This window comes from Scyliorhinus torazame, chromosome 5 (genome assembly GCF_047496885.1).
Source record: "Scyliorhinus torazame isolate Kashiwa2021f chromosome 5, sScyTor2.1, whole genome shotgun sequence".
Taxonomy (NCBI): domain Eukaryota; kingdom Metazoa; phylum Chordata; class Chondrichthyes; order Carcharhiniformes; family Scyliorhinidae; genus Scyliorhinus; species Scyliorhinus torazame.
The window spans coordinates 118,909,557-118,935,736 of NC_092711.1; the positions used below are offsets into that span (position 1 = coordinate 118,909,557).

At 45.6% G+C, this 26,180-nt stretch overlaps 1 protein-coding gene across 3 annotated transcripts; it reads right to left on the reverse strand.

Moving 5' to 3' along the window:
• Positions 1-581: 581 nt before the first annotated feature.
• On the reverse strand, positions 582-22,823 carry LOC140419616 (uncharacterized). Of its 3 annotated transcripts, none has more exons than XM_072503538.1 (4): positions 22,771-22,823; positions 21,714-21,820; positions 6,435-16,988; positions 582-3,883 (listed from the first exon to the last, which is right to left on the reverse strand). In XM_072503538.1, exon 4 carries the CDS (start codon positions 3,781-3,783, stop codon positions 2,830-2,832), a length of 954 nt encoding a protein of 317 aa, XP_072359639.1. In that variant the 5' UTR covers positions 3,784-3,883; positions 6,435-16,988; positions 21,714-21,820; positions 22,771-22,823; the 3' UTR covers positions 582-2,829. The 3 variants fall into 2 exon arrangements, 2 of the variants coding, with proteins under 2 accessions (XP_072359639.1, XP_072359640.1); XM_072503539.1 differs by lacking the exon at positions 582-3,883 and having other exon boundaries at positions 5,702-16,988.
• Positions 22,824-26,180: the final 3,357 nt, after the last annotated feature.

Here is a 26,180-nt window from a genome sequence, read left to right on the forward strand (position 1 = left end):
TTATTTATTGTTGGTGAGTGTAAATTTGGGAGAAAATGTGAAAAAGGAGAATAAAAATATTTATTAAAAAAACACCAGCCATTGATAATTAACTGTTATACTTCGGTTCGAGGCATTTGTGTGAAGAAAACTGAGAGGTTTCAATCCTTCAACCTTGTGTCTGAAATTAGTTTAACCGTTAACTTGTAGTTTCTGGAAAGAAGCAGTCACTTTCTGTCACTGTTTAGAGTTTAAGTTCTCCAATCAGTTTTCATAGTTCTTTAGTTATTTTAACTCATATTACTTACCAACATATATTCATTGAATATATCATGCTGTATTTTGCTCTCTCAGCAGTTAAACCCTGCTCACATTTAAGCACTGATTTTATGCACACTTGGTATAAATTTTATATCTGAAATGACTTTGAAGAGAGATGGGAAAGACCAAAGTGCCATTTGTCCCTCTCAGTGTGACCCTGAAGGACTGTGTCCAGGCTGAAGTTCTGTTCCTGCCGTGTGATCCTCCCCCAGATTGTCCTTTCTGAGCTCCAGACAGGTGAAGTTAAACACTCAGGTAGGAAGGACTAAATACACAACAGGTTTAAACAAAGCCGATTTATTTGACAATAATCCAGAATATTAAACTTCATTCCAGTTACTGGAATTATTAACATCAGCAAAAACAAACTCCAACTGTCAGAATGAACATGGTCAGTCCTGGATGTGATTAACAGCAGCAATAACAGCTGAACCCAACCCCTGTAATCACCGTGAATTCACTGGTGTCTCAGTGGGTGAGATGACCAAGTGAATCTCTTGCCACACACACAGCGGGTGAAAAGCCTCTTACTCGTGTGAATGTGTTTGTCTGTCAGCAGATCCGATTTGCTTTTAAATCTCTGCCCACACTCAGAACTTTGAAAAGTGTGGACAAGTGAATGTGTGTTGAGGTGGGATGACTGAGCGAATCTCTTCCCACACATGGAACAGATGTACAGTCTCTGCCCAGTGTGAGTGCGCTGGCGGACACTGAGTCCACATGTTCACTTGAATCAGTCCCACTGTGAGAGATTCTGAACAGTCTCTTGTCAGTGTATTTTATAATACTTTCCACAATCCAGTACAAAGTCTTACAACACCAGGTTAAAGTCCAACAGGTTTGTTTCGATGTCACTAGCTTTCGGAGCACTGCTCCTTCCTCAGGTGAATGAAGAGGTCTGTTCCAGAAACACAAATCTAGACAAATTCAAAGATGCCAAACAATGCTTGGAATGCGACCATTAGCAGGTGATTAAATCTTTACAGATCCAGAGATGGGGTAACCCCAGGTTAAAGAGGTGTGAATTGTACCAAGCCAGGACAGTTGGTAGGATTTCGCAGGCCAGATGGTGGGGGATGAATGTAATGCGACATGAATCCCAGGTCCCGGTTGAGGCCGCACTCATGTATGCGGAACTTGGCTATAAGTTTCTGCTCGGCGATTCTGCGTTGTCGCGGGTCCTGAAGGCCGCCTTGGAGAACGCTTACCCGGAGATCAGAGGCTGAATGCCCTTGACTGCTAAAGTGTTCCCCAACTGGAAGGGAACATTCCTGCCTGGTGATTGTTGCGCGATGTCCGTTCATTCGTTGTCGCAGCGTCTGCATGGTCTCGCCAATGTACCACGCTTCGGGACATCCTTTCCTGCAGCGTATGAGGTAGACAACGTTGGCCGAGTCGCACGAGTATGTACCACGTACCTGGTGGGTGGTGTTCTCACGTGTAATAGTGGTATCCATGTCGATGATCTGGCACGTCTTGCAGAGATTGCCATGACAGGGTTGTGTGGTGTCGTGGTCACTGTTCTGAAGACTGGGTAGTTTGCTGCAAACAATGGTTCGTTTGAGGTTGCGCGGTTGTTTGAAGGCAAGTAGTGGGGGTGTGGGGATGACCTTGGCAAGATGTTCATCGTCATCAATGACGTGTTGAAGGCTGTGAAGAAGATGACGTAGTTTCTCCGCTCCGGGGAAGTACTGGACGACGAAGGGTATTCTGTCGGTTGTGTCCCATGTTTGTCTTCTGAGGAGGTCGGTCCGGTTTTTCGCTGTGGCGCGTTGGAACTGTCGATCGATGAGTCGAGTGCCATATCCCGTTAACCTGGTGTTGTAAGACTTCGTACTGTGCTCACCCCAGTCCAACGCCGGCATCTCCACATCATGGGTTCCACAATCCAGACATTTAGAATATCTTCCGTCAGTGTGAACTCACTGGTGTGTTAACAGGTTGAATGAAGCAGTGAATCCCTCCCCACACATGGAGCAGGTGAATGACCTCTCCCTGATGTGAACTCACTGGTGTTGCTGCAGGATGGACAATCGACTGAACCTCTTCCTGCACTGAGAGCAGGTGAATGGAGTGGAACCGGAGTGACTGCACTGGTGAACCATCAGTGAATGTGGGTTTTTACAGCTCCTGTCACAGTCTCAGCATTTAAACCCTCTTTCTGCAGTATGAACTCACTGTGTGTGGGGAGGCTGGCGGGAGGAGTTGGACACGGAGAGATATTTGTCCGGGTGGATTGGCAGAAGTGAGGAAACTAGCAGAGGCAGCTGATTGGATTGTCTCGCACTTATTGGAGGGGAGGATGGAGGAGACAGGGAAGAGGGAGAACATATCAAAAGGAACTAATTTGTCTTCGAGATATTAAAAAGATTCAACACAATGCGTGTGAAATAGAAAGTTTACTTATTTCACTTTGATTCACAATATTAACTACTATAACTGGGCTGGGGTTTATTCACAGCAGAAACAGGCCCCAATGAACATGGTTCAGTCCTGGATGTGTTTAACAGAAAAATCCAATCACTGTCGTTACTCGTGAAGTCGCTGGTGACTCAGCAGGGCGGATGAGTGAGTGAATCTCTTCTTACACACAAAGCAGGTGAATGGCCTCTCTCCCGTGTGAACCCGCAGATGTATCCGCAGATTGGATAAGGTAGTGACTCTCTTCCCACACTTGGAGCAGGTGAATGGGCCCGACGCAGTGTGAGTGCGCTGGTGTATCAGCAGGGCGAATGACTGAATGAATCCTTTCCCACACATGGTACAGGTGAATGGTTTCTCCCCAGTGTGAACTCTCTGGTGTATAACCAGGTGGGTTGACCGAGTGAATCCCTTCCCACACTTTGAGCAGGTGAATGGCCTCTCCCCAGTGTGGGTGCGCTGATGCACAGTGAGTTGAGAGGACCATCTGAACCCAGTCCCACAGTGAGAGCACCTGTACGGTGTCTCGTCAGTGTGAACACGTCGATGTCGCATAAGTTCCCCGGAACTTTTAAAGCACTTCTCACAGTCTGAGCATTTAAAAGGTCTCTCCCCAGTGTGAGCGCGTTGGTGTACAGTGAGTTGAGATGACCATTTGAACCCAGTCCCACAGTGAGAGCACCTAAACGGTCTCTCGTCAGTGTGAACGCGTTGGTGAGACATCAGTTCGCTGGAACCTTTAAAGCACTTCCCGCAGTCTCCACACTTAAAAGGTTTCTCTTCAGTGTGAACTTGCTGGTGTTTTACCAGAATCTTTGACTTCATGAATTCCTTCCCACACACAGTGCAGGTGAACGGCCTCTCTCCAGTGTGACTGCGTCGATGGGTTTCCAACTCAGACGGGTATCTGAATCCTTTCCCACAATCCCCACATTTCCACGGTTTCTGCCTGGTCTGACTGCATTTATGTTTTGACAGCCCAGGTGATCGACTGAATCCTCGTCCACACACACAACACCTGTACGGTTTCTCCCCACTGTAAACGATGCTTTTTCCTTCCATGTTCGAAATTCGATGATATAAAGTCACAATAAATTGGGTGACTGTCAGATCCTGATGCGATGTTCGATTTGAGTTTCCCAACAAATCTCCTTCTCATACCCTGTGAAATTGATTTAAAACAGAAAATAGGGAGTGAGAGAGAACCCACAAAAACAGGTTGTGAAATTGAGCTGAATGAATCTGGTCATTTGTGGGGCCGGCACTGGGAAAAAGTGACCATGAAAACTGCTGGATTGTCAGAAAAACCCAGCTAGTTCACTGATGTCCTTCAGGGAAGAGAACCTACCACCTGGTCTGGATCTACAGAAGACTCGGTCCTTTATGTCTTCAACTCAAACAGAACTTAGAATCTCCAAACTCTGAAGTTCTACCACCAGCAAGAAAGAGCTGAGTGCTCAGCCATTCAGAGGCATTTAAGACTCAACCTCATTGCTGTGGGTGCTTCCACACGGAGGCCAGACTGGGTAAGGATGACAGATTTCCTTCAAGGACATTTACCAGCTGGGTTTTTACAACAATCAACAATAGTTTCATGGTCGTCATTAGACTTTTAAAATTCCATATTTTTATTCAATTCAAATTCCACCATCTGCCCTGGTGGGATTCAAACCCATTTCCCCAGAGCATTACCCTGGGTCTCTGGATTACAAGTGCAGTGACAATACCACAACTCCAATGTGTCCCCCTTTGTGATGTATGTTAACACCATCACCTTCAAGTTCCCCTCAAAATCACACAGCAGCCTGACTAGTCTGACCCAGCACAAGAGGAACTGGAATTTCCTCCATTTAAATACTGGGAAAATAAAGTCATTGTCTTCAGTCCCCACTACAAACTCCACTCCCTGAACACCAACTCCAACCCTCTCCCTGGCAACTGAGTGAGGTTGACGCAAACTCTTCACAACTTCAGAATAGTATTTGACCCCAAGATGAGTGGACAAGCACAAATCCCCATCATCATCAAGACCATCATTTCCACATCAGGAACTTCACCCAACTGCACCCTAAACCCAGTTCATCTATTGCTGAAACTCCCATCCATTCCTGTTACCTCTAAACTTATTATCCTACACACTCCCGGCCAGCCTCCCAGATTCAATCTCCCTGTAATCCTGGGGTCACTCAAAACTCTGCTGCCTGTGTGCTTACTCACACCAAGTCCTGTTCACCCATCACCCCTATGCTCACTGACCGACCACTGTAATCTCCTCCAGCCTCACAACCCTCTGGGCTACCTGCACTTCCTCTAATTCCTGGACATTCTGATATTAACTGTGCCACGCTGCACCTTCATTTTCCCAAGGCCATAAATTGTGGAATTTCCTCCCTAAACCTTTCCGCCTCTCAATCCTACTTTCCTCCTTTAGGATATTCCTTCAAACCTACCTCTTTGATCAAACTTTTGGCCATCAGCCCTAATAACTCCTTACGTGGCTCGGTGTCAATGTCGTTTGATAACATTTCTGTGAAATATCGAGGAATGTTTCATTACCTTAAAGGCTCAATATAAATAGAGTAGCGCATAATGATTTGGACATATATCACCACTGTTCCTTCATCATCACTGGGTGAATAACCTGTAACTCCTAATCTAACATAATTGGTGGAGCACCTTCACCACACAGACTGCAGCGGTTCAAGAAGCTCAAACGTTATAATCTCACCAACTGGGGTTTGGCAATATTTGCTGTTGGTCTTGTTAGTGACACCATTGAGGAGACACCCGGGAAGTGGGGGTGATGTCACTGTGCAATTGTGGGTGTGTGATGACATCACAGACAGGAAGACAGAACATCTGGGTCGGTGCAAACCAGTGATCACCACACAGTATGGAGGATGTGAGGGTCTTTGAGAGGGTGCAAAGGAGATTTACCAGAATGGTTCCAGGGATGAGGGATTATAGTTGCAATGTTCGGTTGGATTTGGATTTTGTTTATTGTCACATGTACCGAGATACAGTGAAAAGTATTTTTCTGCGAGCAGCTCCACAGATCATTAAGTCCATGAAAATAAAATAAAATAAATACATAATAGGGCAACACAAGGTACACAATGTAACTACATAAACTCTGCCATCGGGTGAAGCATACAGGGGTGTAGTGTCAATCAGGTCAGTCCATAAGAGTCCATGGAGCAAATGGCAGAGGGGAGATTTGATAGAGGTGTACCAGTTTATGATAGGTTTGGATAGTTTATATGTTTAGATAAGGTAGATAAAGAAACATCCCCATTATCCGATCATACAATGATTTCAGGGCAGATTTACGACCTGGGGGTAAGATGTAAGGGTGGTGGTGGGGATGTGATGAATAAATTATACCCAGTGAGTGGTAATGACCTGGAACTCAATGCTAAAATTCAAAGGTCAATAATATCCAGATCCTGATGAATCCATCCCTATCAGTCCAGGAGAGAAATTCACAACATTCTCTCCACTTGCTGAAGGACAGGGTTCGGCGCGCATGCGTCCTGCTGCTCCTTTAACATTAACCCGGGCCTGGCCCCTGCCGGAAATGCTGCGGCCCGGGGAAGCGCGCCGCAGGGTTGAGAGTGTCTTATTCGCGGTTTGAGGTCTTACACTGAGTGTTTATCAAGTCTTTCCGCCCACCCACAGCGCCCATTGCTCTCTCGGGCACACTGTTACCTTACCCGCTGTGGAGACCAGAAACAAGCTGCTCCCCATCACCATCACTGCGCATGTTCCTTACACTGGGCTGTTCCGCGCCTGCGCAATGGTCTCTTGTGCGTATCGAGACAGTCTCTGCCGCGATGTATGCTGGGCAGAATGCCCGCCATTGAAGATAATGGCTCAGAGATTTATTTGTTGTTGTTGGATGTCGACTGGGACTGAAGGACCATACAGAAACGCACAAGCACGACCCATTCTCAAAGTCCAGAGAAGGGAAATTGGAGTTGGTCTGAAATTGTGAGACACAGTAGAACTAAATAGACAAAACCCAAAGTCTTTTATTCGTATATAGGGAGCAAGAGGGTAACTAGAGAAAGGATTGGCCCACTCAAAGACAAAAATGGGAATTTATGCGTGGAGTCAGAAGAAATGGGTGAGATTCTTAATGAGTACTTTGCACGGTATTCACCAAGGAGAGGGACATGACGGATGTTGAGGCTAAGGATGGATGTTTAAATACTCTAGGTCAAATAAGACAATATTTATGTCTATATATATGTTTCTGGAACATACCTCTTCATTCACCTAAGGAGCAGCGCTCCGAAAGCTAGTGACATCGAAACAAACCTGTTGGACTTTAACCTGGTGTTGTAAGACTTCGTACTATACAGTCAATGGAAGAGTCCTGGGGAAAATTGATGTACAGAGAGATCTGGGAGTTCAGGTCCATTGTACCTTGAAGGTGGCAACGCAGGTCGATAGAGTGGTCAAGTAGGCATACAGCATGCTTGCCTTCATCGGACGGGGAATTGAGTACAAGAGTCGGCAGGTCATGTTACAGTTGTATAGGACTTTGGCTAGGCCACATTTGGAATACTGTGTGTTCTAGTCACCACATTACCGGAAGGATGTGGATGCTTTAGAGAGGGTGCAGAGGAGGTTCACCAGTATGTTGCCTGGTATGTAGGGTGCTAGCTATGAAGAAAGGTTGAGTAGATTAGGATTGTTTTCATTGGAAAGACAGAGGTTGAGGGGGGACCTGATTGAGGTCTACAAAATTATGAGAGGTATGGACAGGGTGGATATCAACAAGCTTTTTCCGAGTGTGGGGGTGTAAATTACAAGGGGTCACGATTTCAAGGTGAGAGGGGGAAGGTTTAAGGGAGATGTGCATGGAAAGTTTTTTTACACAGACGGTGGTGGGTGCCTGGAACGCTTTGCCAGCGGAGGTGGTAGAGGCGGGCACAATAGCATCATTTAAGATGCATCTAGACAGATATATGAATGGGCGGGGAACAGAGGGAAGTAGATCCTTGGAAAATAGGTGAGTTTTAGATAAAGGATCTGGATCGGCGCAGGCTGGGAGGGCCGAAGGGCCTGTTCCTATGCTGTAATTTTCTTTGTTCTAAAACCATCCCTATAGGCACAAATGAATAATAATAATCTTTATTATTGCCACAAGTAGGCTTAGATTAACACTGCAATGAAGTTACTGTGAAAATGCCCGGGGTTTATTTGGGTACACTAAAGTAGAATTCAGAATGTCCAAATTACCTAACACCATGTCTTTCGGGACTTGTGGGAGGAAACCGTAGCACTCGGAGGAAACCCACACAGACACGGGGAGAACGTGCAGACTCCGCCAGACAGTGACCTAAGTGGGATTCGAATCTGGGACCCTGGCGCTGTTAAGCAACAGTGCTAACCACTGTGCTACCGCGCTTCCAGCGGTATCTCAGCAAGTACGATCAACAAGTGAATCTCTTCCCAACACAGAGGACATTTAAACAGTCTCTCTCCAGTAAGATTGTGCTGATCATGCATGAAACCTTTGAATCTTTAAGCTAGGGGCATGTTCCGCTGGAAAATAACAAGATGTCCTGGCTCACTTAAAGTATTTAAATGGTCTCTCTCTAATGTGACTGTGCTGTCAGTAAATGGTATGACCAAGAGCAGCTCTTCCCACATTCAGCTGCTAAGTGGTCAATCTGCAGTGTCATGACACCCTGGGCCAGTGCGTGGTCAATTCCAGCCCCACTTGACATAGAGTCCCAAAACATTGAAATTAACTTTTATCTTAAAATACCCCAGGTCTTCAGCTGGCCAATAACTACAGTCACCTGGCCTTGTAAATTTAAACACTATTAACCTTATATTATTAACAGTAACTATAATTAAATAGGCAACACATGCAACTGGTTAATTCTACTATCTAATCACTGGGACTATGGCGCTGAAGACCCGGGTTTGAATCCCGGCCTTGGGTCACTGTTCAGGTGGAGTTTGTACATTCTCCCCGTGTCTGCGTGGGTTTCACCCCCACAACCCAAAGATGTGCAGGCTAGGTGTATTGGCCACGCTAAATTGCCCCTTAATTGGAAAAAAAATAATTGGGTGCTCTTAAATTTATTTTTAGAGAAAAAAAATTCTACAATCTAATATCGAACTCTCAACCACCTCCCCTTAACTCACCCCACTCTCTACACATAGACAAACAAACATAGAGGTGAAAGAGGGTGTGAACGTAATGGTGACAATAAAAGGTTAAGAGTCCTTGTTTCAGATGGACGTCTTGCAGTTTGTTTCCTCACTCGCGGCTTTCAGATGGATGTTGCCTTTACATTCAGCTTGCAATGGTTTTCACAGTAGACTCACAGAACTAGCAGGCAGCCAGCATTTGAGAGAGAAAGTTTCTTCTTCCAGGATCGAGAAGCTTCATGCCTTCAGACAGTAGGCAGCAGAGCAGAGTGAGAAAGTTGCTTCCACCTTGAGGGTCCAGTGGCTTCTCCTGGGTTTTCTCTGAAAAACCACACCTGATAAGAACAAATCGCTGGCGGTTGCCGGGTGGAATACTGTCCCTGGCCAATCCATTGACCACCAGTCAACCAATTAGAACAAACCCCATATATCTCTTGGGTGCCATAAAGTCTGGATTTGTCTGTCCAAAATAGAAAACTTGATAACACAGTGTACGATTTTGACACTTTGTGTTGCTTACTTCCTCTGCTCGAGTTAAATGTATGTCTCAATAGACCAAAACAATGAAGACAAAATAAAAGAATAAGAATTAAGGTAATCAACGGGAATACCCGTTGAAATGACTGTATCATGGGTTCCCAGCTCAGAGAGGAAGTCAGTTCATTCCCACAATCAATGACTTGCATTTTCTAGCACCTTAACAATAATGACAACATCCCATAAACCTTAACAGGAGTATTAACTGTCCCAATATTTAAATAGCTTTTTGCTGACATCTTTTTGCTTGTCTTTCCAATTTAGTCCCAAAACACTGCTGTAATTCCCATACAGTGAAAACAGGAATACACTGCTTATCTCAACATGAATCCATGGCACTGCAAAATAACATCCCATAACACACTGACATGTGTGAAACCACTGATCCTCTGGCTCACTCTGATTCATGGTTTAGTTGACCTGCCAGAATGCAACATAAACGTGAATTGTTTGTGTATTTAATGTTTATTACATCACACACGTATTTTAGTAAAATGTCTTTCAACTGATTGATCCCAGACAGATTTATTCCACCAATATTAATAATGAATGTTTCATGTCTCCCAGTTTCGTTTTACTGCTCCTGTATTCAGCCAATCTCAGTTTTTTCTCTGTGCATTTCTTGCTGGTAATTTCCCTCTTATTTTCTTCTCTGCACTGTTTAAACTGTTTCCCATCTGTGTTGTGTCTCTCCACCCAGATTATTCAGATATTGTTCCCAAGTTGATAAACATTTAAGCATTATGGTTTGTACATTTGATCTGCTATGTGTCTGCCATTCTCCCGAGTCTCTCTCTTTGTCCTCCTAAAGTTTGTTGTGATCAGTCTCACTGTTTCCTATATTTCCATTTCCCCAGTCTCTCTCTGTTCTCCTGGAATTTGTTACAATCCTCCCCATTATTCCTATATTTCTATTTTCCCCAGTTTTTCCCTGTCCTCCTGAGGTTTGTTGTTCTCTTCACTGTTTCGTATATTTCAATTTTCACCAGTCTCTCTCTGCCTCCCTTAAGTTTGCCTGATAGGACAGGACATGTCCCATATGTGTTTGCTTGGGTGTTGTTGCATCCATGAATGCCTGGTATGTGTGTTTGTAGAATATATTGGTGTGTATGTGTCTGTCTGTATATTTTCTATGAAATCGATACATAGTTAATATAGAAAAGGTACAGGTGAAATGGCTGCACGAAGCCCCATGTTAGAGGTATAAAAGGGCTTCCTTGACCTTGTTACTAATGACAGTGAATACACTATGAAAATAACAATTTCAAAACTATTTGAAAAAAAATTTAGAGTACCCAATTATTATTTTTTCAAATGAAGGGGCAATTTAGTGTGGTCAATCCACCTAACATGCACATCTTTGGGTTGTGGGGGTGAAACCCACGCAGACACGGGAAGAATATGCAAACACGGACAGTGACCCAGGGCCAGGATTCAAACACGGGTCCTCAGTGCTGTAGGCAGCAGTGCTAAGCACTGCACCACCGTGCCGCCCACAATTTTTAAAACTAAATGTGATTACACATGCGTACTTACAGCTTCCTACATTACAACAGTGAATATGTTTCAAAAGTACTCCATTGGCTTTAAAACACTTTAGGAGGTCCAATGGTCATGAGAGGTTTTATAGAAATGTACATTTGTTCTCACGGTCGCTAAACCCGGACATATTACACTCGGTGTCCTCACCAAAATAATTGATAAAGATGGAGACTTAATTTTGTGTAATAATCACGTCGACACCATTTTGAATACTCTGTGAAAATCCAGACACACCACATGCACAATTATTTGTTGTAAAACACAGCGAGTTGTTGTGATTTGGAATGCACTGTCTATAAATGGTGCTGGAATCTCATTGCACTGTAACTTCCAAAAGGGAAGTTGATGCATTCTGTAAAAGAAAACAAAAGTCAAACTATGGGATTAAATGGGTCGCTGTACAAAGAGCTGGCATGGGACAAATGGGCCAAATAGACTCCTCTGTGCTCTAGGAGCCTTGTGTACATGTAAAGGGAGTGGTAACAACCTGGAACCTACTGCCTATGAGGGTAGGAGACGCAGAAATGATGGAAGGATTTCAATAGGAAATTGGATGGGCACGGAGAGAAATAAGCCAACAGGGATTTGGGGACAGAATGGGGCAATGGACAGACTGGCTTCCTCCACAGGGAGCCGACACGATCCCAAAGGGCTGAATGGCCCCATTCCCCACCCTCCAGATGCTGTGATCTCAGGAGAGAAATTCAGCTGCTCTAGTCACTCCAACTAACTGGCGTCCCTCATCTCTGGTGCCATTCTCGTAAATGTTCTCTGCACTCTCTCCAAGAACTTCACATCTTTCCTAAAGTGTGGGGCCCATATATAGGTTTCCATTCTAAAGGGTAGAATTGATAAGTCCAGGGTTAGACTACACTGGGAGCACTTTCAACATTGGTGATCTCTATTAAGAAAAAGGAAATAGAGGCACTGGATAAGGTGCAACAAAGATTCATAATATACAGAACTGACAGCATTTAACACTCAGGAAAGGCTGGGGCTGCTTTTTTCTGGAAAAGAGAAGACTGATGGGTGACCGGATGGAATCTTTAAGATTATGAAGGGATTCAATAATCCAATAGGAATTTCAATAGAAACCTCTTTACCCGCGAGTGGTGAGAATGTGGAACTCACTCCCACAGCAAGTGGTTGAGGTGAACAGCATGAATACACTGAACGTAAAGCTAGATGCATACATGAGAGAGAAAGAATAGGAGATGCTGATGGGGGGGGGGGGGGGGGGAAGAGAGAGAGAGAGAGAGAGAGAGAGAGAGAGAGAGAGAGAGAGAGAGAGAGATGTAGAGGGGTAGGTGGAGGATCATGTGGAACACAAATACTGACACAGACCTTGGCTAACCTCAGCCGGTATGGGAATTTAACCTGTGCTGTTGGCGTCACTCAGCACAAAGCAGCCATCCAGCCAACTGAGCTAACCGATCCCCATGTAAAGCTGTAATAATTCCTTAAATATTAGTGATTGCCTGTCTTCCACCACACTATTTAATGTCATTTCCCAGTGCACCTCAACTTGTCCCTCATACCCTGATAGTTTTCATCTGTGAGAAGCACCGAGATAAATTAAACAAAAGAACCATATGACCACCATAGCCCATCTTCATGGCAATGTGGCATGATTTTTGGGGTTTCCAAACAGAAATGGTAATGAAACATCTTCTAACCTCACTATTTGATCCTTGTGAAATATGAAACCAGATATTCGCAAGAAGGCACAGAGAGAATCATACCACTGGAGACGAAGTCATGAGACCGGCCAGTCTAGCAGAAAGAAAGCCTCTGACCATCCCCATTGACCAACAGAATGAACAAAATGCAGTCCTGGATGTCATTGAGAACAGAAACAAGAACAGCAGAGTCCAATCCCTGTAATCAGTTGTGAACCTATTGGTGTCTCAGAAAGTGCGATAAATTACTAAATCTCTTCGCACATTACGGGCAGGTGAACGGCCTCTCCCCCGTATGAACTCCCTGGTGTGACTGCAGACGGCATAACCAAGTGAATTTTGCAAATAGACGTAAATGGGTGTGAGATAATGGGGATTATGGAGACATGGCTGCAGGATGACCAGGGATGGGAATTGAATATATTCAGTATTTAGGAAGGACAGACAAAAAGGAAAAGGCAGTAGAGAGGCACTGCTGGTTAAAGTGGAAATTAATGCAATAGTGAGAAGGATATTAGCTCTGACAATGTGGAATGTATGGGTAGAACTGAGAAACACCAAGGGACAAAATAATTATTGGGCATCGTATATAGACCCCCAAACTGCAGTGATGTTGGGAATGGCATAAAACAGGAAACTAGGCTGATTATAAAAGTTTCTATAGGTACGTGAAGAGAAAAAGATTGGTGAAGACAAATGTAGGTTCCTTACAGTCAGAAACAGGAGAATGTATAATAGGGAACAAAGAACTGGCTGAGCAAATAAATACATACTTTGGTTCTGTCTTCACAAATGAGGGCACAAATCAGACACCAGAAATGTTGGGGAACGCAGGATTTAGTGAGAGGGAGGAACTGAAGATCAATATTAGTAGTGAAATGGAGTTGGGGAAATTGATGGGATTGAAGGCTGATAAATCCCCAGGGCCTGATAATCTGCATCCCAAAATACTTAAAGTGGCTCTAGAAATAGTGGATGTATTGGTGGTCATCTTCCAGGATTCTATAGACTCTGGAACAATTCCTGCAGATTGGAGGGTGGATTATGTAATTCCACTGTTTACAAAGGGATACAGAGAGAAAACAGGGAATTATAGACCAGTAAGCCTGACATCGGCAGTGGGGAAAAGTCTAGAATCCATTGTCAAAGATTTTGTAGCAAAGCACTTATAATAATCTTTCTTGCCACAAGTAGGCTTACATTAACACTGCAATGAAGTTCCTGTGAAAAGCCCCGAGTCGTTACACTCCGACGCCTGTACGGGTACAGAGGGAAAATTCAGAATGTCCAAATTATCTAACTGTACGTCTTTTGAGACTTGTGGGAGGAAACCGGAGTGCCCGGAGGAAACCCACAGACACGGGGAGAATATGCAGACTCCGCACAGACAGTGACCCAAACCAAGAATCGAACCTTGGACCCTGACACTGTAAAGCAACAGTGCTACCGTGCAGCCCCAGAAAACTTAGAAAACAATGGCAGGATCGGACAGAGTCAGCATGGATTTATGAAGGGGAAATCATGCTTGACAAATCTACTGGAAATCTTCGAGGGTGTAACTGGTAGAGTTGATGAGGGGGAGCCAGTGGATGTGGTATATTTGGACTTTCAGATGGCTTCTGACCAAAGTCCCGCAAAGAGATTAGTGCGTAAAATTAAATCACATGAGATCAGGGGTAGTGTATTGCGATGGATAGAATATTGGTTGGCAGACAGGAAACAAAGTGTAGGTATTAATGATCTTTTTCAAATTGGCAGGCAGTGACTAGTGGGGTACCACAGGGATCGGTGCTCGGGCCCCAGATATACAAATGATTTTTTTTTTTTTAAATTTAAAGTACCAAATTCCTTTTTTTCTAATTAAGGGGCAATTTAGTGTGGCCAATTCACCTACCCTGCACATCTTTGGGTTATGGGGTTGAGACCCACGGAGACACAAGAACTTGTCTCCACACAGACAGTGACCTGGGGCAGAATTGAACCCTGGTCCTCAGCGCAGTGAGGCAGCAGTGCTAACCACTGTGCCACCCCATATATTAACTATTTAGATGAGGGAAGAAAACAAGAAGGCAGACTATTATCTGAATGGCCATAAATTAGGAGAGGGGAATGTGCAACGAGACCTGGGTATCCTCGTATACCAGTCACTGAAGGTAAGCAAGCAGCTACAGCAGGCAGTAAAGAAGGCAAATGGTATGCTCGCCTTCATTGCGAGCAGATTAGAGTACATGAGCAGGAATATCTTGCTGCAATTATACAGGGCCTTGGCGAGGCTGTACCTGGAATAGTGTGTGCAGTTTTGGTCTCCTTATCTGAGGAAGGATGTTCTTGCTCTAGAGGGAGTGCAGCGAAGGTTTACCAGACTGATTCCTGGGATGGTGGGACTGACGTATGAGAGATTGAATCAGTTAGAATTGTATTCGCTGGAGTTCAGAAGAATGGGGGATCACATAGAAACCTATAATATTCTAACAGGACTTGACAGGGTAGATGCAGGAAAGATTTTCCCGATGGTTGGAGTGTACAGAACCAGAGACCGCAGTCTGAGGATACGAGGTAGACCATTTCGGACAGAGATGAGGAGACATTTCTTCAACCAGAGAGTGGTGAGCCTGTGGAATTTGTTACCACAAGAAATAGTTGAGGCCAATACATTGTATGTTTTCAAGAAGCAGTTAGATATGGCACTGAGGGCGAAGGGAATCAAAGGATATGGAGGGGAAAGCGGGATTAAGCTATTGAGTTGGATGATAAGCCATGATCATAATGAATGGCAGAGCAGGCGCAAAGGGCCAAATGATCTCTTCCTGCTCCTATTTTCAATGTATTCCCTTCCCACACTAAGAGCAGGTGAATGGCCCCTCCCCAGTGTGAACTCGCTGGTGTGACAGCAGGGTGGATAACCAAGGGAATTCCTTCCCACATTGAGAGCAGATGAATGGTCACTCCCCAGTGTGAACTCGCTGGTGTGTCCGCAGGCTGGATGACTGAGTGAATCCCTTCCCACACTGAGAGCAGGTGAACGGTCTCTCCCCAGTGTGAACTCGCTGGTGTGTCTGAAGGTTGGTTAACTGAGTGAATCCTTTCCCACACTGAGAGCAGGTGAATGGCCTCTCCCCAGTGTGAATTTGTTGGTGTGTCTGAAGACCGAATAACTGAGTGAATCCCTTCCCACACTGAGAGCAGGTGAATGGTCTCTCCCCAGTGTGAACTCGCTGATGTCTCAGCAAGGTGGATGAATGACTGAATCCCTTCCCACACTGAGAGCAGGTGAACGGTCTCTCCCCAGTGTGAACTCGCTGATGTCTCAGCAAGGTGGATGAATCACTGAATCCCTTCCCACACTGAGAGCAGGTGAACGGCCTCTCCCCAGTGTGAACTCGCTGGTGTCTCAGCAGGGTGGATAACTGAATGAATCCCTTCCCACACTGAGAGCAGATGAACGGTCGCTCCCCAGTGTGAACCCGCTGGTGTGTCCGCAGGGTGGATAACTGAATGAATCCCTTCCCACACTGAGAGCAGGTGAACGGCTTCTCCCCAGTGTGGACTCGCTGGTGTGACTGCAGGCAAGATAACTGAATGAATCCCTTCCCACACTGAGAGCAGGTGAATGGCCTCTCCCCAGTGTGAACTCGCTGATGTTTCCGCAGGGTGGATAAATCAATGAATCCGTTCCCACACTGAGAGCAGGTGAATGGCCTCTCCCCAGTGTGACTGCGGCGATGAATCTCCAGCACAGATGGGGCTCCGAATCCTTTCCCACAGTCCCCACATTTCCACGGTCTCTCCATGTTTTGGGTCTCGTGTCTCTCCAGGTTGGACAATCAGCAGATTCCTTGTCAACACACAGAACGTGTGCACTGTCTCTCCTCACTGTGAATGGTGTGATGTTTTTTCAGGCTGTGTCACTGGTTTAAGCTCTTTTCACAGTCAGTTAGGGGCTGGTTTAGCTCAGGGTTAAATCGCTGGTTTTGAAAGCAGACTGAGGCAGGTCAGCAGCACGGTTCAATTCCCTTACCAGCCTCCCCAAACAGGCGCTGGAATGTGACGACTAGGGGCTTGTCACAGTAACTTCATTTGAAGCCTACTTGTGACAATAAGCGATTTTCATTTCACTGGAAACTCGCACTCGGGTGTGTGTTGTGTGGGTCTCGGTCCTTTTCCAGTCACACTCACGTTTAAAATCTTTTGAAGCCGACAGATCGGACAAACATTTCTCCTTCTCGCCAATGATATTCAGAGCCCGATGATATTCAGATCAGAAGGAATCGAGTGAGTTTGTCACATCGAGACGTGATGTTTGAGATTTCTGTCTGTAATTCCTCCTCTTCCAATATCCTTTAAAAACAATTTACAAAAGTCATTGTTAGTACAGGAACAAAATTCCAAACAGGCAATTCTATTCCAATGGGACATTATTTACTCTCGTTCTCGAAAAGCTGTAAATCTCCATCCCACACAATCTCCCTCCATTCTCACTCTGCTGTATCTAATATTCACCCTCCCAATTCTCCTGAAGGTGCTGATTCATGTTGATTGACAGATCCAAGCTCAGCTCACTGCTTCCTGACCAGGACACAGAGATTAGAATAGGAGCAACAGTAGGCCATTCGGCCCACCGACTCTGCTCAACCATTCAATGAGATCCTTGGCCGATCTACCTCAGCACCATTTTCCCCACACAGTCTCCATATCCCTCAATGTCTTCAATTTCCAGAAACCTATCAATATTTGTCTTGAACATGCCTGATGATTGAGGCTCCATATTCCTCTGGGGTAGAGAATTCCAAAGCTTCACCACATCCTCGAGTGAAGAAATCCCTCCTCATCTCAGGTTTCTCTCTATTTTCCTACCTGTTCCCCATAACCCTTAACTCCATTGTCAATAGAATATCTGTCCAACTTGTGCTTCAATATATTCAATGACCCCCAGATACAACTGGTCCCTGTGGAAGAGAAATCCAAAGACTAACAACCCTCTGAGGGAAGAGATGACTGGAAATCTATAACGTAGCTACAGTCTTATATTACAATACAAGAAATAATAATACATTTATTTATTACAAAATAATATATCTAATCTGGACCATGCAACAACACTCGACATATCTCTGTCCATTGTTAATTTAATTGCCCTGAAATGTCAGCCATCTCCTGGGGAACCCACCCCTTTAATTGCGAACATTAGGAAAGAGACAATGCTTTTTTGAAATAAACTGGAGTAATCAATTATTTTTTTTTGCAATTAAGGTGCAATTTAGCGTGGCCAATCCACCGACCCTGCACATCTTTGGGTTGTGGAGCTGAGACCCATGCAGGCACAGGGAGAATGTGCAAACTCCACACGGACAGTGACCCAGGGCCGGGATCGAACTCGGGTCCTTGGCGCCGTGAGGCAGCAGCGCTAAGCACCATGCTTTTAGTCAGTCAAATAAATGCGTCAATCTGTTAAGGCAACGTTTTTCAAACTTTTTTTTCCGGGGACCCATTTTGTAATCAACCGGCCAACCTTCGGGACTCAACCCGCCGACCTTTGCGACCCACGCCGGCCGACCGTCGCGACCCACCATTTTCCCTGACCTTGTCTGCTGCTGACAAAAGGGAGGAATCGCAATCGCATCCAAAGCCCGTGATGTCAATGTTCAGGGGGTGTGACCTACTCTCTGCCTCCCTTCAGACATGAAGAATACATAGAATTTTTTTTTTTAAAATCTTCTGCGTCTCTGATTGCACAAATTTGCAGGCAACGGTTGGCTTTTTTTTTTACAAGTTCGGGGGGGGGGGGGTTTATTTGATAAAATTTAACAGGAAAAAAACTGCAGAAATTGAAAATGTTTTCATCGTCCAGAAATTGGAGGTTCACCAGATTTCACCTAAACATTACAATTAAAAATGTTAAAAAATAAAAGACACTTAAAAAATCAATTAATTGATAAAGCTTCCAGATTGACATTCCTGGTTGAAGTTACAGCTGCGGTGAAACCATCGTTGGATCACTCGCCATTCTTGAGTAAGAGACTTCCACTTCATAAGCATCAAAGTTCAGAAAGCAACCAATCACATCATTCTCCCCAAACTTTTTCAGCCAGCTTTTAACAATGCCGGCTGCGAACAGCCTTCAAAAAGGCTGCGACTAGATTTTAGAAAATGCGGCCGCACTGCGCCTGCGTGCCCCGCTCATCGGTGCGCATGCGCAAAACTCTGAGCAGGCGCAAAACTCTGAGCTTGCGCACCGGTGAGCGGGCATGCATGCGCAGTGCGGCCGCATGGTTTTATATGTTTGTGGGCATTTTGAAGGGCGCTTGCAGCCGGCATTAGTAACAGTCGGCTGCTACAGCTGCTCCACATGCATTTGCGTGTTTGGGAGCGCCGCGACGGACGGCTCCGCGACCCTCCCAACACCTGCCCACAACCCACCTGCGGGTCACGCCCCCGACTTTGACAATGCCGGTGTTAAGGAGATGGGTGGGAGGAGTTGGAAACACTTTGTGGAGCCGTGAACATTCACGTATTTTTTTTCTCCCAATTAAGGGGCAATTTAGCATGGTTCCAGCTTGGGCTCAAATCATCAATGAGGACACTGATCTCTGGGAAGGAAGGAAACCCTGGCAGGTGGGCGGGGAGGATTCACAAACACCCGCTGGAGGCCCCAAACCCCCAATAAGACCCATTGGTTTTATTGTCAGTCTGCAGACAGGAGCTGGAGAACTGAACCCAGGCAGAGGAGAGGGAGGGAGAAAACTGGGAGTGGAGGAAAGAAATGGGTTTGGATTTCAGCCCAGGGAGGAGGGAGAGTGTGTGGGACGGGGAAAAATGTTCCAGAGAAACTAGAATTGTTTGTTCAGAATTTCTATCCTGGACTGACAGTGGTAACTTTATTTTTTTTTTTTTTAAATTACAAAAAAAAAAAATTTAGAATACCCAATTGTTTATTTTACCCCAATTAAAGAGTAATTTTTGCGTGGCCAATTCACCTACCCTGCACATCTTTTTGGATTGTGGGGTGAGACCCACGCAGACACAGGGAGAATGTACAAACTCCATACGGACAGTGACCTAGGACCGGGATCTAACCCGGGTTCTTGGCTAACCACTGAGCCACTGTACCTGCCCCTAGTGATGACTTTAATAAACTCCTTTTACAGGATATTACAAGGGGAGGATTTACAGATGGAAACTCAAATCAAACTTCACATCAAGATTTAACAGAGTCACTCCATTCATCAGGACCTGAATATCATTGGCCTGTGAATGTGAAAGAAGAAATGTTTGTCTGTTCTGATTGTAAGAAAAGGTTTTCAAGATCAGTGAGACTGAAAAAAAAAAAACGATACACACACGACTCGTGTGAGAGTTCCAGTGAACTGACTGTGAAAGAGTTTTAACCAGTTACACAGTCTGAAAAAACATTACACCATTCGGAGCGGGGGAAAACCGTACACATGCTCTCTGTGGGGACAAGACATAAACTGATCGTCGACGTGGAGAGGGACAAGGATACCAGCAGCATCCTGAAACCATGGAATTGTGGGGACTGTGGGAAGGGATTCAGATCTCCCTCTGAGCTGGAGATTCATCACCGTAGTCACACCGGCGACAGACCATTCAGCTGTTCTGAGTGTGGGAAGGGATTCACTCAAGTTATCCTAGTGAGGATTTTCCAGGATGTGGGAGTCGAGCTGGTGAGGAAGCGAGCCCCCTTTAATAACATTCAGGCTGCGCTCTGTAAGAAAGGAGTTTGATTCGGGGTGGTATACACCGCAAAGCTGCATCTCACATAGGAGTCCAAAGACTTCCATTTCGGGACACTGGAGGAGTGCCTTCATTGTAAAACATGGACTGGGGTCCAGTTATCTGTATTGGACAAGATCTATGTTTCCTGTGGGGTGGAATGGGTGTTGTGATTTCCTCTATCTCGTTTTTGATATTTTCTGATAAAATCTGTTTTTCTGTTCGGGGATGAAGGGAGATTTTCTTTATGAAGCACAATGTAGATATATAGGGGGTGGGGAGGGATATGGGTTAGCTACCTGATGACTAAAGAACTGTTTTTGTTTTACTCTGTGTATGGGTGTGCATATGGCAGCCATCTTGGGTGGACTCTTGGCCAGTACATTTTGAAGGTTTACTGGCTAGTCCCTCATGGCTGATTCCATGATTCCATGATTGGGGGGGGGATGGGGGGGGGGGGACCCCTGATTCAGCTGGTCACCTGGAACATAAGGGGATTGGTTGAACAGTGAAGAGGTGGCGGGTTTTCGCTCACCTAAAGAATCTAAATGCTGGTGTGGTGTTCTTGCAGGAGACTCACTTGTGGGTTAGAGATCAGACCAGACTGTGGAGGGGTGAGCCAAGTGTTTCACTCGGGCTTTGACGAAGGGCTCAAGGTGCTGCAATTCTTTTGTTTTATAAATTTAGAGTACCCAATTCATTTTTTCAAATTAAGAGGCAATTTAGCATGGCCAATTCACATACCCTGCACATCTTTGGGTTGTGAGGGTGAAACCCACACAAACACGGGTAGAATGTGCAAACTCCACACAGGCAGTGACCCAGGGCCGGGATCGAACCTGGGACTTCGGTGCTGTGAAGCAGCAGTGCTAACCACTGCACCACCGTGCTTCCCCTGAGGTGCTGCAATGCTAATCGGTAAACAGATCCCTCTTTCGGTTACTAAGATCATTGCGGACACTAATGGGAGATACATGGTGGTCAGTGGGTCGTTGCCGCTAACTGGGACGATGTGTCATTTATAAAAAAATTGTTGGGATCCATCCCAGACCTGGATATACATCAATTGATTATTGGAGCAAACTTCAATTGCGTACTGGAACCTATGGACTGGTCCAAGCCCATTCAACCGCTACAAAAACAGGAAAAGGGAATGAAACCAGACGGACCACCCGGCAGCGACCCAGGCACCAGAAATGACAACAGCAAACCTGGCAAAAGATAAAGAAAAGCTGTTCAATAGCAGATTATAAAAGGATTATGGGACACAATTTTTGATCTACAAGGGAGATTTTACACAGTGAGTGGTAATGATCTGAACTCAATGCTTACACACGAAGGTCGATAATCTCCAGGTCCTGATAACCCAAATGGTGCTGTCAGAATTTGATGTGAGGATTGGTTGTGAGTTTCCGGTCTACGAATCCCTTTCTAAGCCCCTGTGAAAGAAGTTTACAAAGGCATCACTGTCAGTCCAGAAATAAAATTCAGGAAAGATAAACATTTCTCCTGGTTTGAGTTTGCTGTAAATCCTCCCCTACTAATCCCCTGTAAAAGGTTTTTCTAAAATTAATCACAGTCAGTCCAGGATAGAAATGCATCAACATTCTCTACTCCTGCTCCAGGATGACCGCTCATGCCCCCCGCTGCACGCTAACCCTCGTTGTCATCAGCAGTCTCTCGATTTGAGGGTGTTGTCTACTCAGGGTTGAGTTTCTGCCCTGGGTCTTCATGTGACTGAACCGAGCCGCAGAGCTTTGGACACATGGGACAGGATGTCCAATGAATCGTAGAATTTACAGTGCAGAAGGAGGCCATTCGGCCCATCGAGTCTGCACCCACCCTTGGAAAGAGCACCCCATTTAAAGCCGCACTTCCAACCTATCCCCTCAACCCAGTACTACACCCAAACCCTTTCGACACTAAGGGCAATTTATTATGGTCACTCCACCTAACCTGCACATCTTTGGACTGTGGGAGGAAAGCGGAGCACCCGGAGGAAACCCACAGGGACAGTGAAATCTGGAGAGCAGGATTGGCTTCCTTTTCTTTCCATCTCTGCCACCGCTTTGCATCAATAAGACATTGGGACTCAAAGACTAATGCAGTTTGATGGACAAGTTGTCTCCATTCTGAACAATGGGGAACAAGCTCCTCCCACTCATAGAAACATCGCCCCGACAAAGATGACAAACGCGCATGCGCCGTGATGCACATCCAATAAAGATGGCGGCCGTTAACCCGAGCCGAATATTTGGAGCTGCAGGCCCGCTCGGTACAAACTGGGTCCCGTAAACTTTTCCGCGGTTTGAAGCTCACAACAGCTTCACACAATGTTTCCGCCCACCGCCGCGGTCTCTCGCTCCCTCCATATTGTTAAACGTCTTACCAATTTCGAATCTAAAGAAGACGCCCTTCTGCTTCGCCATTACCCACACTGCGCATGCTTAAATCACAGCGGCCCCGCCCCTCATTCATTCCGATTGGTTGGAGGACCAGCCGCTCCCGATCGGTCCTCCAGATCCGCTCTCCTTTTCCTATTGGTCCGGAGCCGCCCTCAATCACCCGGGCATTGTGATGGTTACAGATGGTGAGAGCGGCCACAGGCTCAGTCTGACTCGCTGATTGTCCAATAATAACAGTGAGAGTCTCAGTGGGACAATCAGACAATAATAGTGGGGATGGGGCCCAGAGGATAAACAGCAAAGGATTCATTCACTTTGAGAGTAACAAACACAGTGTCTGTTCCCATAATAAGAGTCAGGCTGCAGTGTGTGAGTGAACATATCATTGGATCCAATGTAGAATCATAGAATCCCTCAGTGCAGAAGAAAGTTATTCGGCCCATCGAGTCTGCAACAACCCTCTGACAGAGCATCCCACGTTGTCGAATTCCCCACACTATCCCCACAACCCCTCCCAGTGACAATTTAGCAGAGTTAATCCATCTAACCTGCACATCTTTGGACTGTGGGAGTAAACCAGAGCACCCGGAGGAAATCTACGTAGACACAGGAAGAATGTACAAACTCCACACAAACAGTGACCCGAGGTCGGAATTAATCATAGAATCTAGTGCAGAAGGAGACCATTCGGCCCATCAAGTCTGCACCGGCATTACCTGATCTGGCCAACTCACTGAAATGTGGTTAATTTGAATTGGATTTGTTTATTGTCACGTGTACCGAGGTACAGTGAAAAGTATTTTTCTGCGAGCAGCTCAACAGATCATTAAGTACATGAGAAGAAAAGGGAATAAAAGAAAATACATAATAGGGCAACACAAGGAATACAATGTAACTACATAAGCACTGGCATCTGATGAAGCATATAGGGTGTAGTGTTAATGAGGTCAGTCCATAAGAGGGTCATTTAGGAGTCTGGTGACAGTGGGGAAGAAGCTGTTTTTGAGTCTGTTCGTGCGTGTTCTCAGACTTCTGTATCTCCTGCCCGATGGAAGAAGTTGGAAGAGTGAGTAAGCCGGATGGGAGGGATTTTTGATTATACTGCCCGCTTTCCCCAGGCAGCGGGAGGTGTAGATGGAGTCAATGGATGGGTTTGCATTTCAGCCCAGGGAGGAGGGAGAGTGTGTGGGACTGGGATTGACAGCTTTGGGGGAACAAGAGAGGAAAAAATGTTCCAGAGAAACTAGAATTGTCTGTTCAGAATTTCTATCCTGGACTGAGTGATGACTTTTGTAAACTCCTTTTACAGGATATTCGAAGTGGAGGATTGGCCGACAGAAAATTCAAACCAAACATCACATCGAAATCTGACAGTCACTCAATTCATTAAGAGCTCAATATCTTCAGTTTTTGAATTTGGAAGGAGAAATGTTTGTTCTGTTTCAGCAGTGTGACTACAAAAGCACCGAGATCCATCCCCAATGAGAGTTTTCCAGTCCACTGACTGTGGAGAGAATTTTAACCAGTAGCACAGCCTCAAAAAAAGTATCACGTCATTCACTGCAGGGAGAAATTAAATGCTTGTTTGGGTGTGGACAAAGCTTCAACCGGGAGAGACATAAAGACCCCTCACCATGGAGAAACTGTGGAAATGTGTGGACTGTGGGAAGGGATTCAGTTACCCATCACAACTGGAAGTTCATCGGCGCAGTCACACTGGGGAGAGACCGTTCCTCTGCTCCATTTGTGGGAAGGGATTCACCCATTCACACAACCTTCTGACACACCAGCGAGTTCACACTGAGGAGAGGCCATTCACCTGCCCTGTTTGTGGGAAGGGATTCACTCGGTCATCCCACATTGTGACTCACCAACTTGTTCACACTGATAAGAGACCGTTTACATGTCCTGACTGTGAGAAGAGTTTTAAATGTAACAAGGATCTGCTGACACATCAACGTATTCACACTGGGGAAAGACCGTTCTCCTGCTCCCTGTGTGGGAAAGGATTCATTCAGTCATCCCACCTGCAGACACATCAACTTGTTCACTCCGATAATAAACTTTTTAACTGTCCTGACTGTGAGAAGTGCTTTAAAAACAAAAAGGATTTTCTAACACACCACGGTAGCACAAGTGATTAGCACTGTGGCTTCACAGCGCCAGGGTCCCAGGTTCGATTCCCTGCTGGGTTACTGTCTGTGTGGAGTCTGCATGTCTGCGTGGGTTTCCTCCGGGTGCTCCGGTTTCCTCCCACAGTCCAAAGACGTGCAGGTTAGGTGGATTGGCCGTGATAAATTGCCCTTAGTGACCAAAAAAGGTTAGAAGGGGTTATTGGGTTACGGGGATAGGGAGGAAGTGAGGGCTTAAGTGGGTCGGTGCAGACTCGATGGGCCGAATGGCCTCCTTCTGCACTGTATGTTCTATGCATATTATGTTCTAATATACTCACACTGGGGAGAGACCATTCACCTGCTCTGACTGTGGGAAAGGATTCATTAATTCATCCAACCTTCTGATACACCAGCAACTTCATACAGGGGATAGACCGTTCACCTGCTCTGAATGTGGGAAGGGATTCACACGTTCATACAACCTTCTGACACATCAGCAGGTTCACAGTGAGGAGAGGCTGTTCATTTGCTCAGTGTGTGGGAAGGAATTTACTTGTTCATCCAACCTATTGAATCACCAGCGAGTTCACACTGGGGAGAGGCCATTCACCTGCTTTGTGTGTGGGAAGGGATTCAGTCAGTCATCCAACCTGCTGACACACCAGAGAGTTCACAGTGGGGAGAGGCCATTCACTTGCTCCAGATGTGGGAAGGAATTTTCTCATTCATCTTATCTTCTGAAACACCATCGAGTTCACACTGGGGAGCGGCCATTCAACTGTAATGTCTGTGGAAAGGGGTTTACTCACTCATCCCACCTGCTAACACACCAGCGAGTTCACAAGCGACTACAAGGTTTAGATTATACCCTTATGCTGTTAATGACGTACAGGACTGAATAATGTTCACTCTGACAGTCTTAATCTGCTGATGAGGTTTATTATTCTGAATAAATGTGTTTGAAACGTTGTTACAGATTTTTGTCTTTCCCACCTGAGTGTTGAACATCACCTGTCTGGAGCTCAGAAAGGACAATCTGGGGGAGGATCACACGGCAGGAACAGAACTTCAGCCTGGACACAGTCCTTCAGGGTCACACTGAGAGGGACAAATGACACTTGGGTCTTTCTCATCTCTCTTCACTGTCCCCTTCCAGTCGGGGAACACTTCAGCAGTCAAGGGCATTCAGCCTCTGATCTCCGGGTAAGCGTTCTCCAAGGCGGCCTTCAGGACCCGCGACAACGCAGAATCGCCGAGCAGAAACTTATAGCCAAGTTCCA

Excerpts from the sequence above, each read along its gene's own strand:
- LOC140419616 (XM_072503538.1), bottom strand. The coding sequence starts at position 3,783 with ATGGAAGGAAAAAGCATCGTTTACAGTGGGGAGAAACCGTACAGGTGT.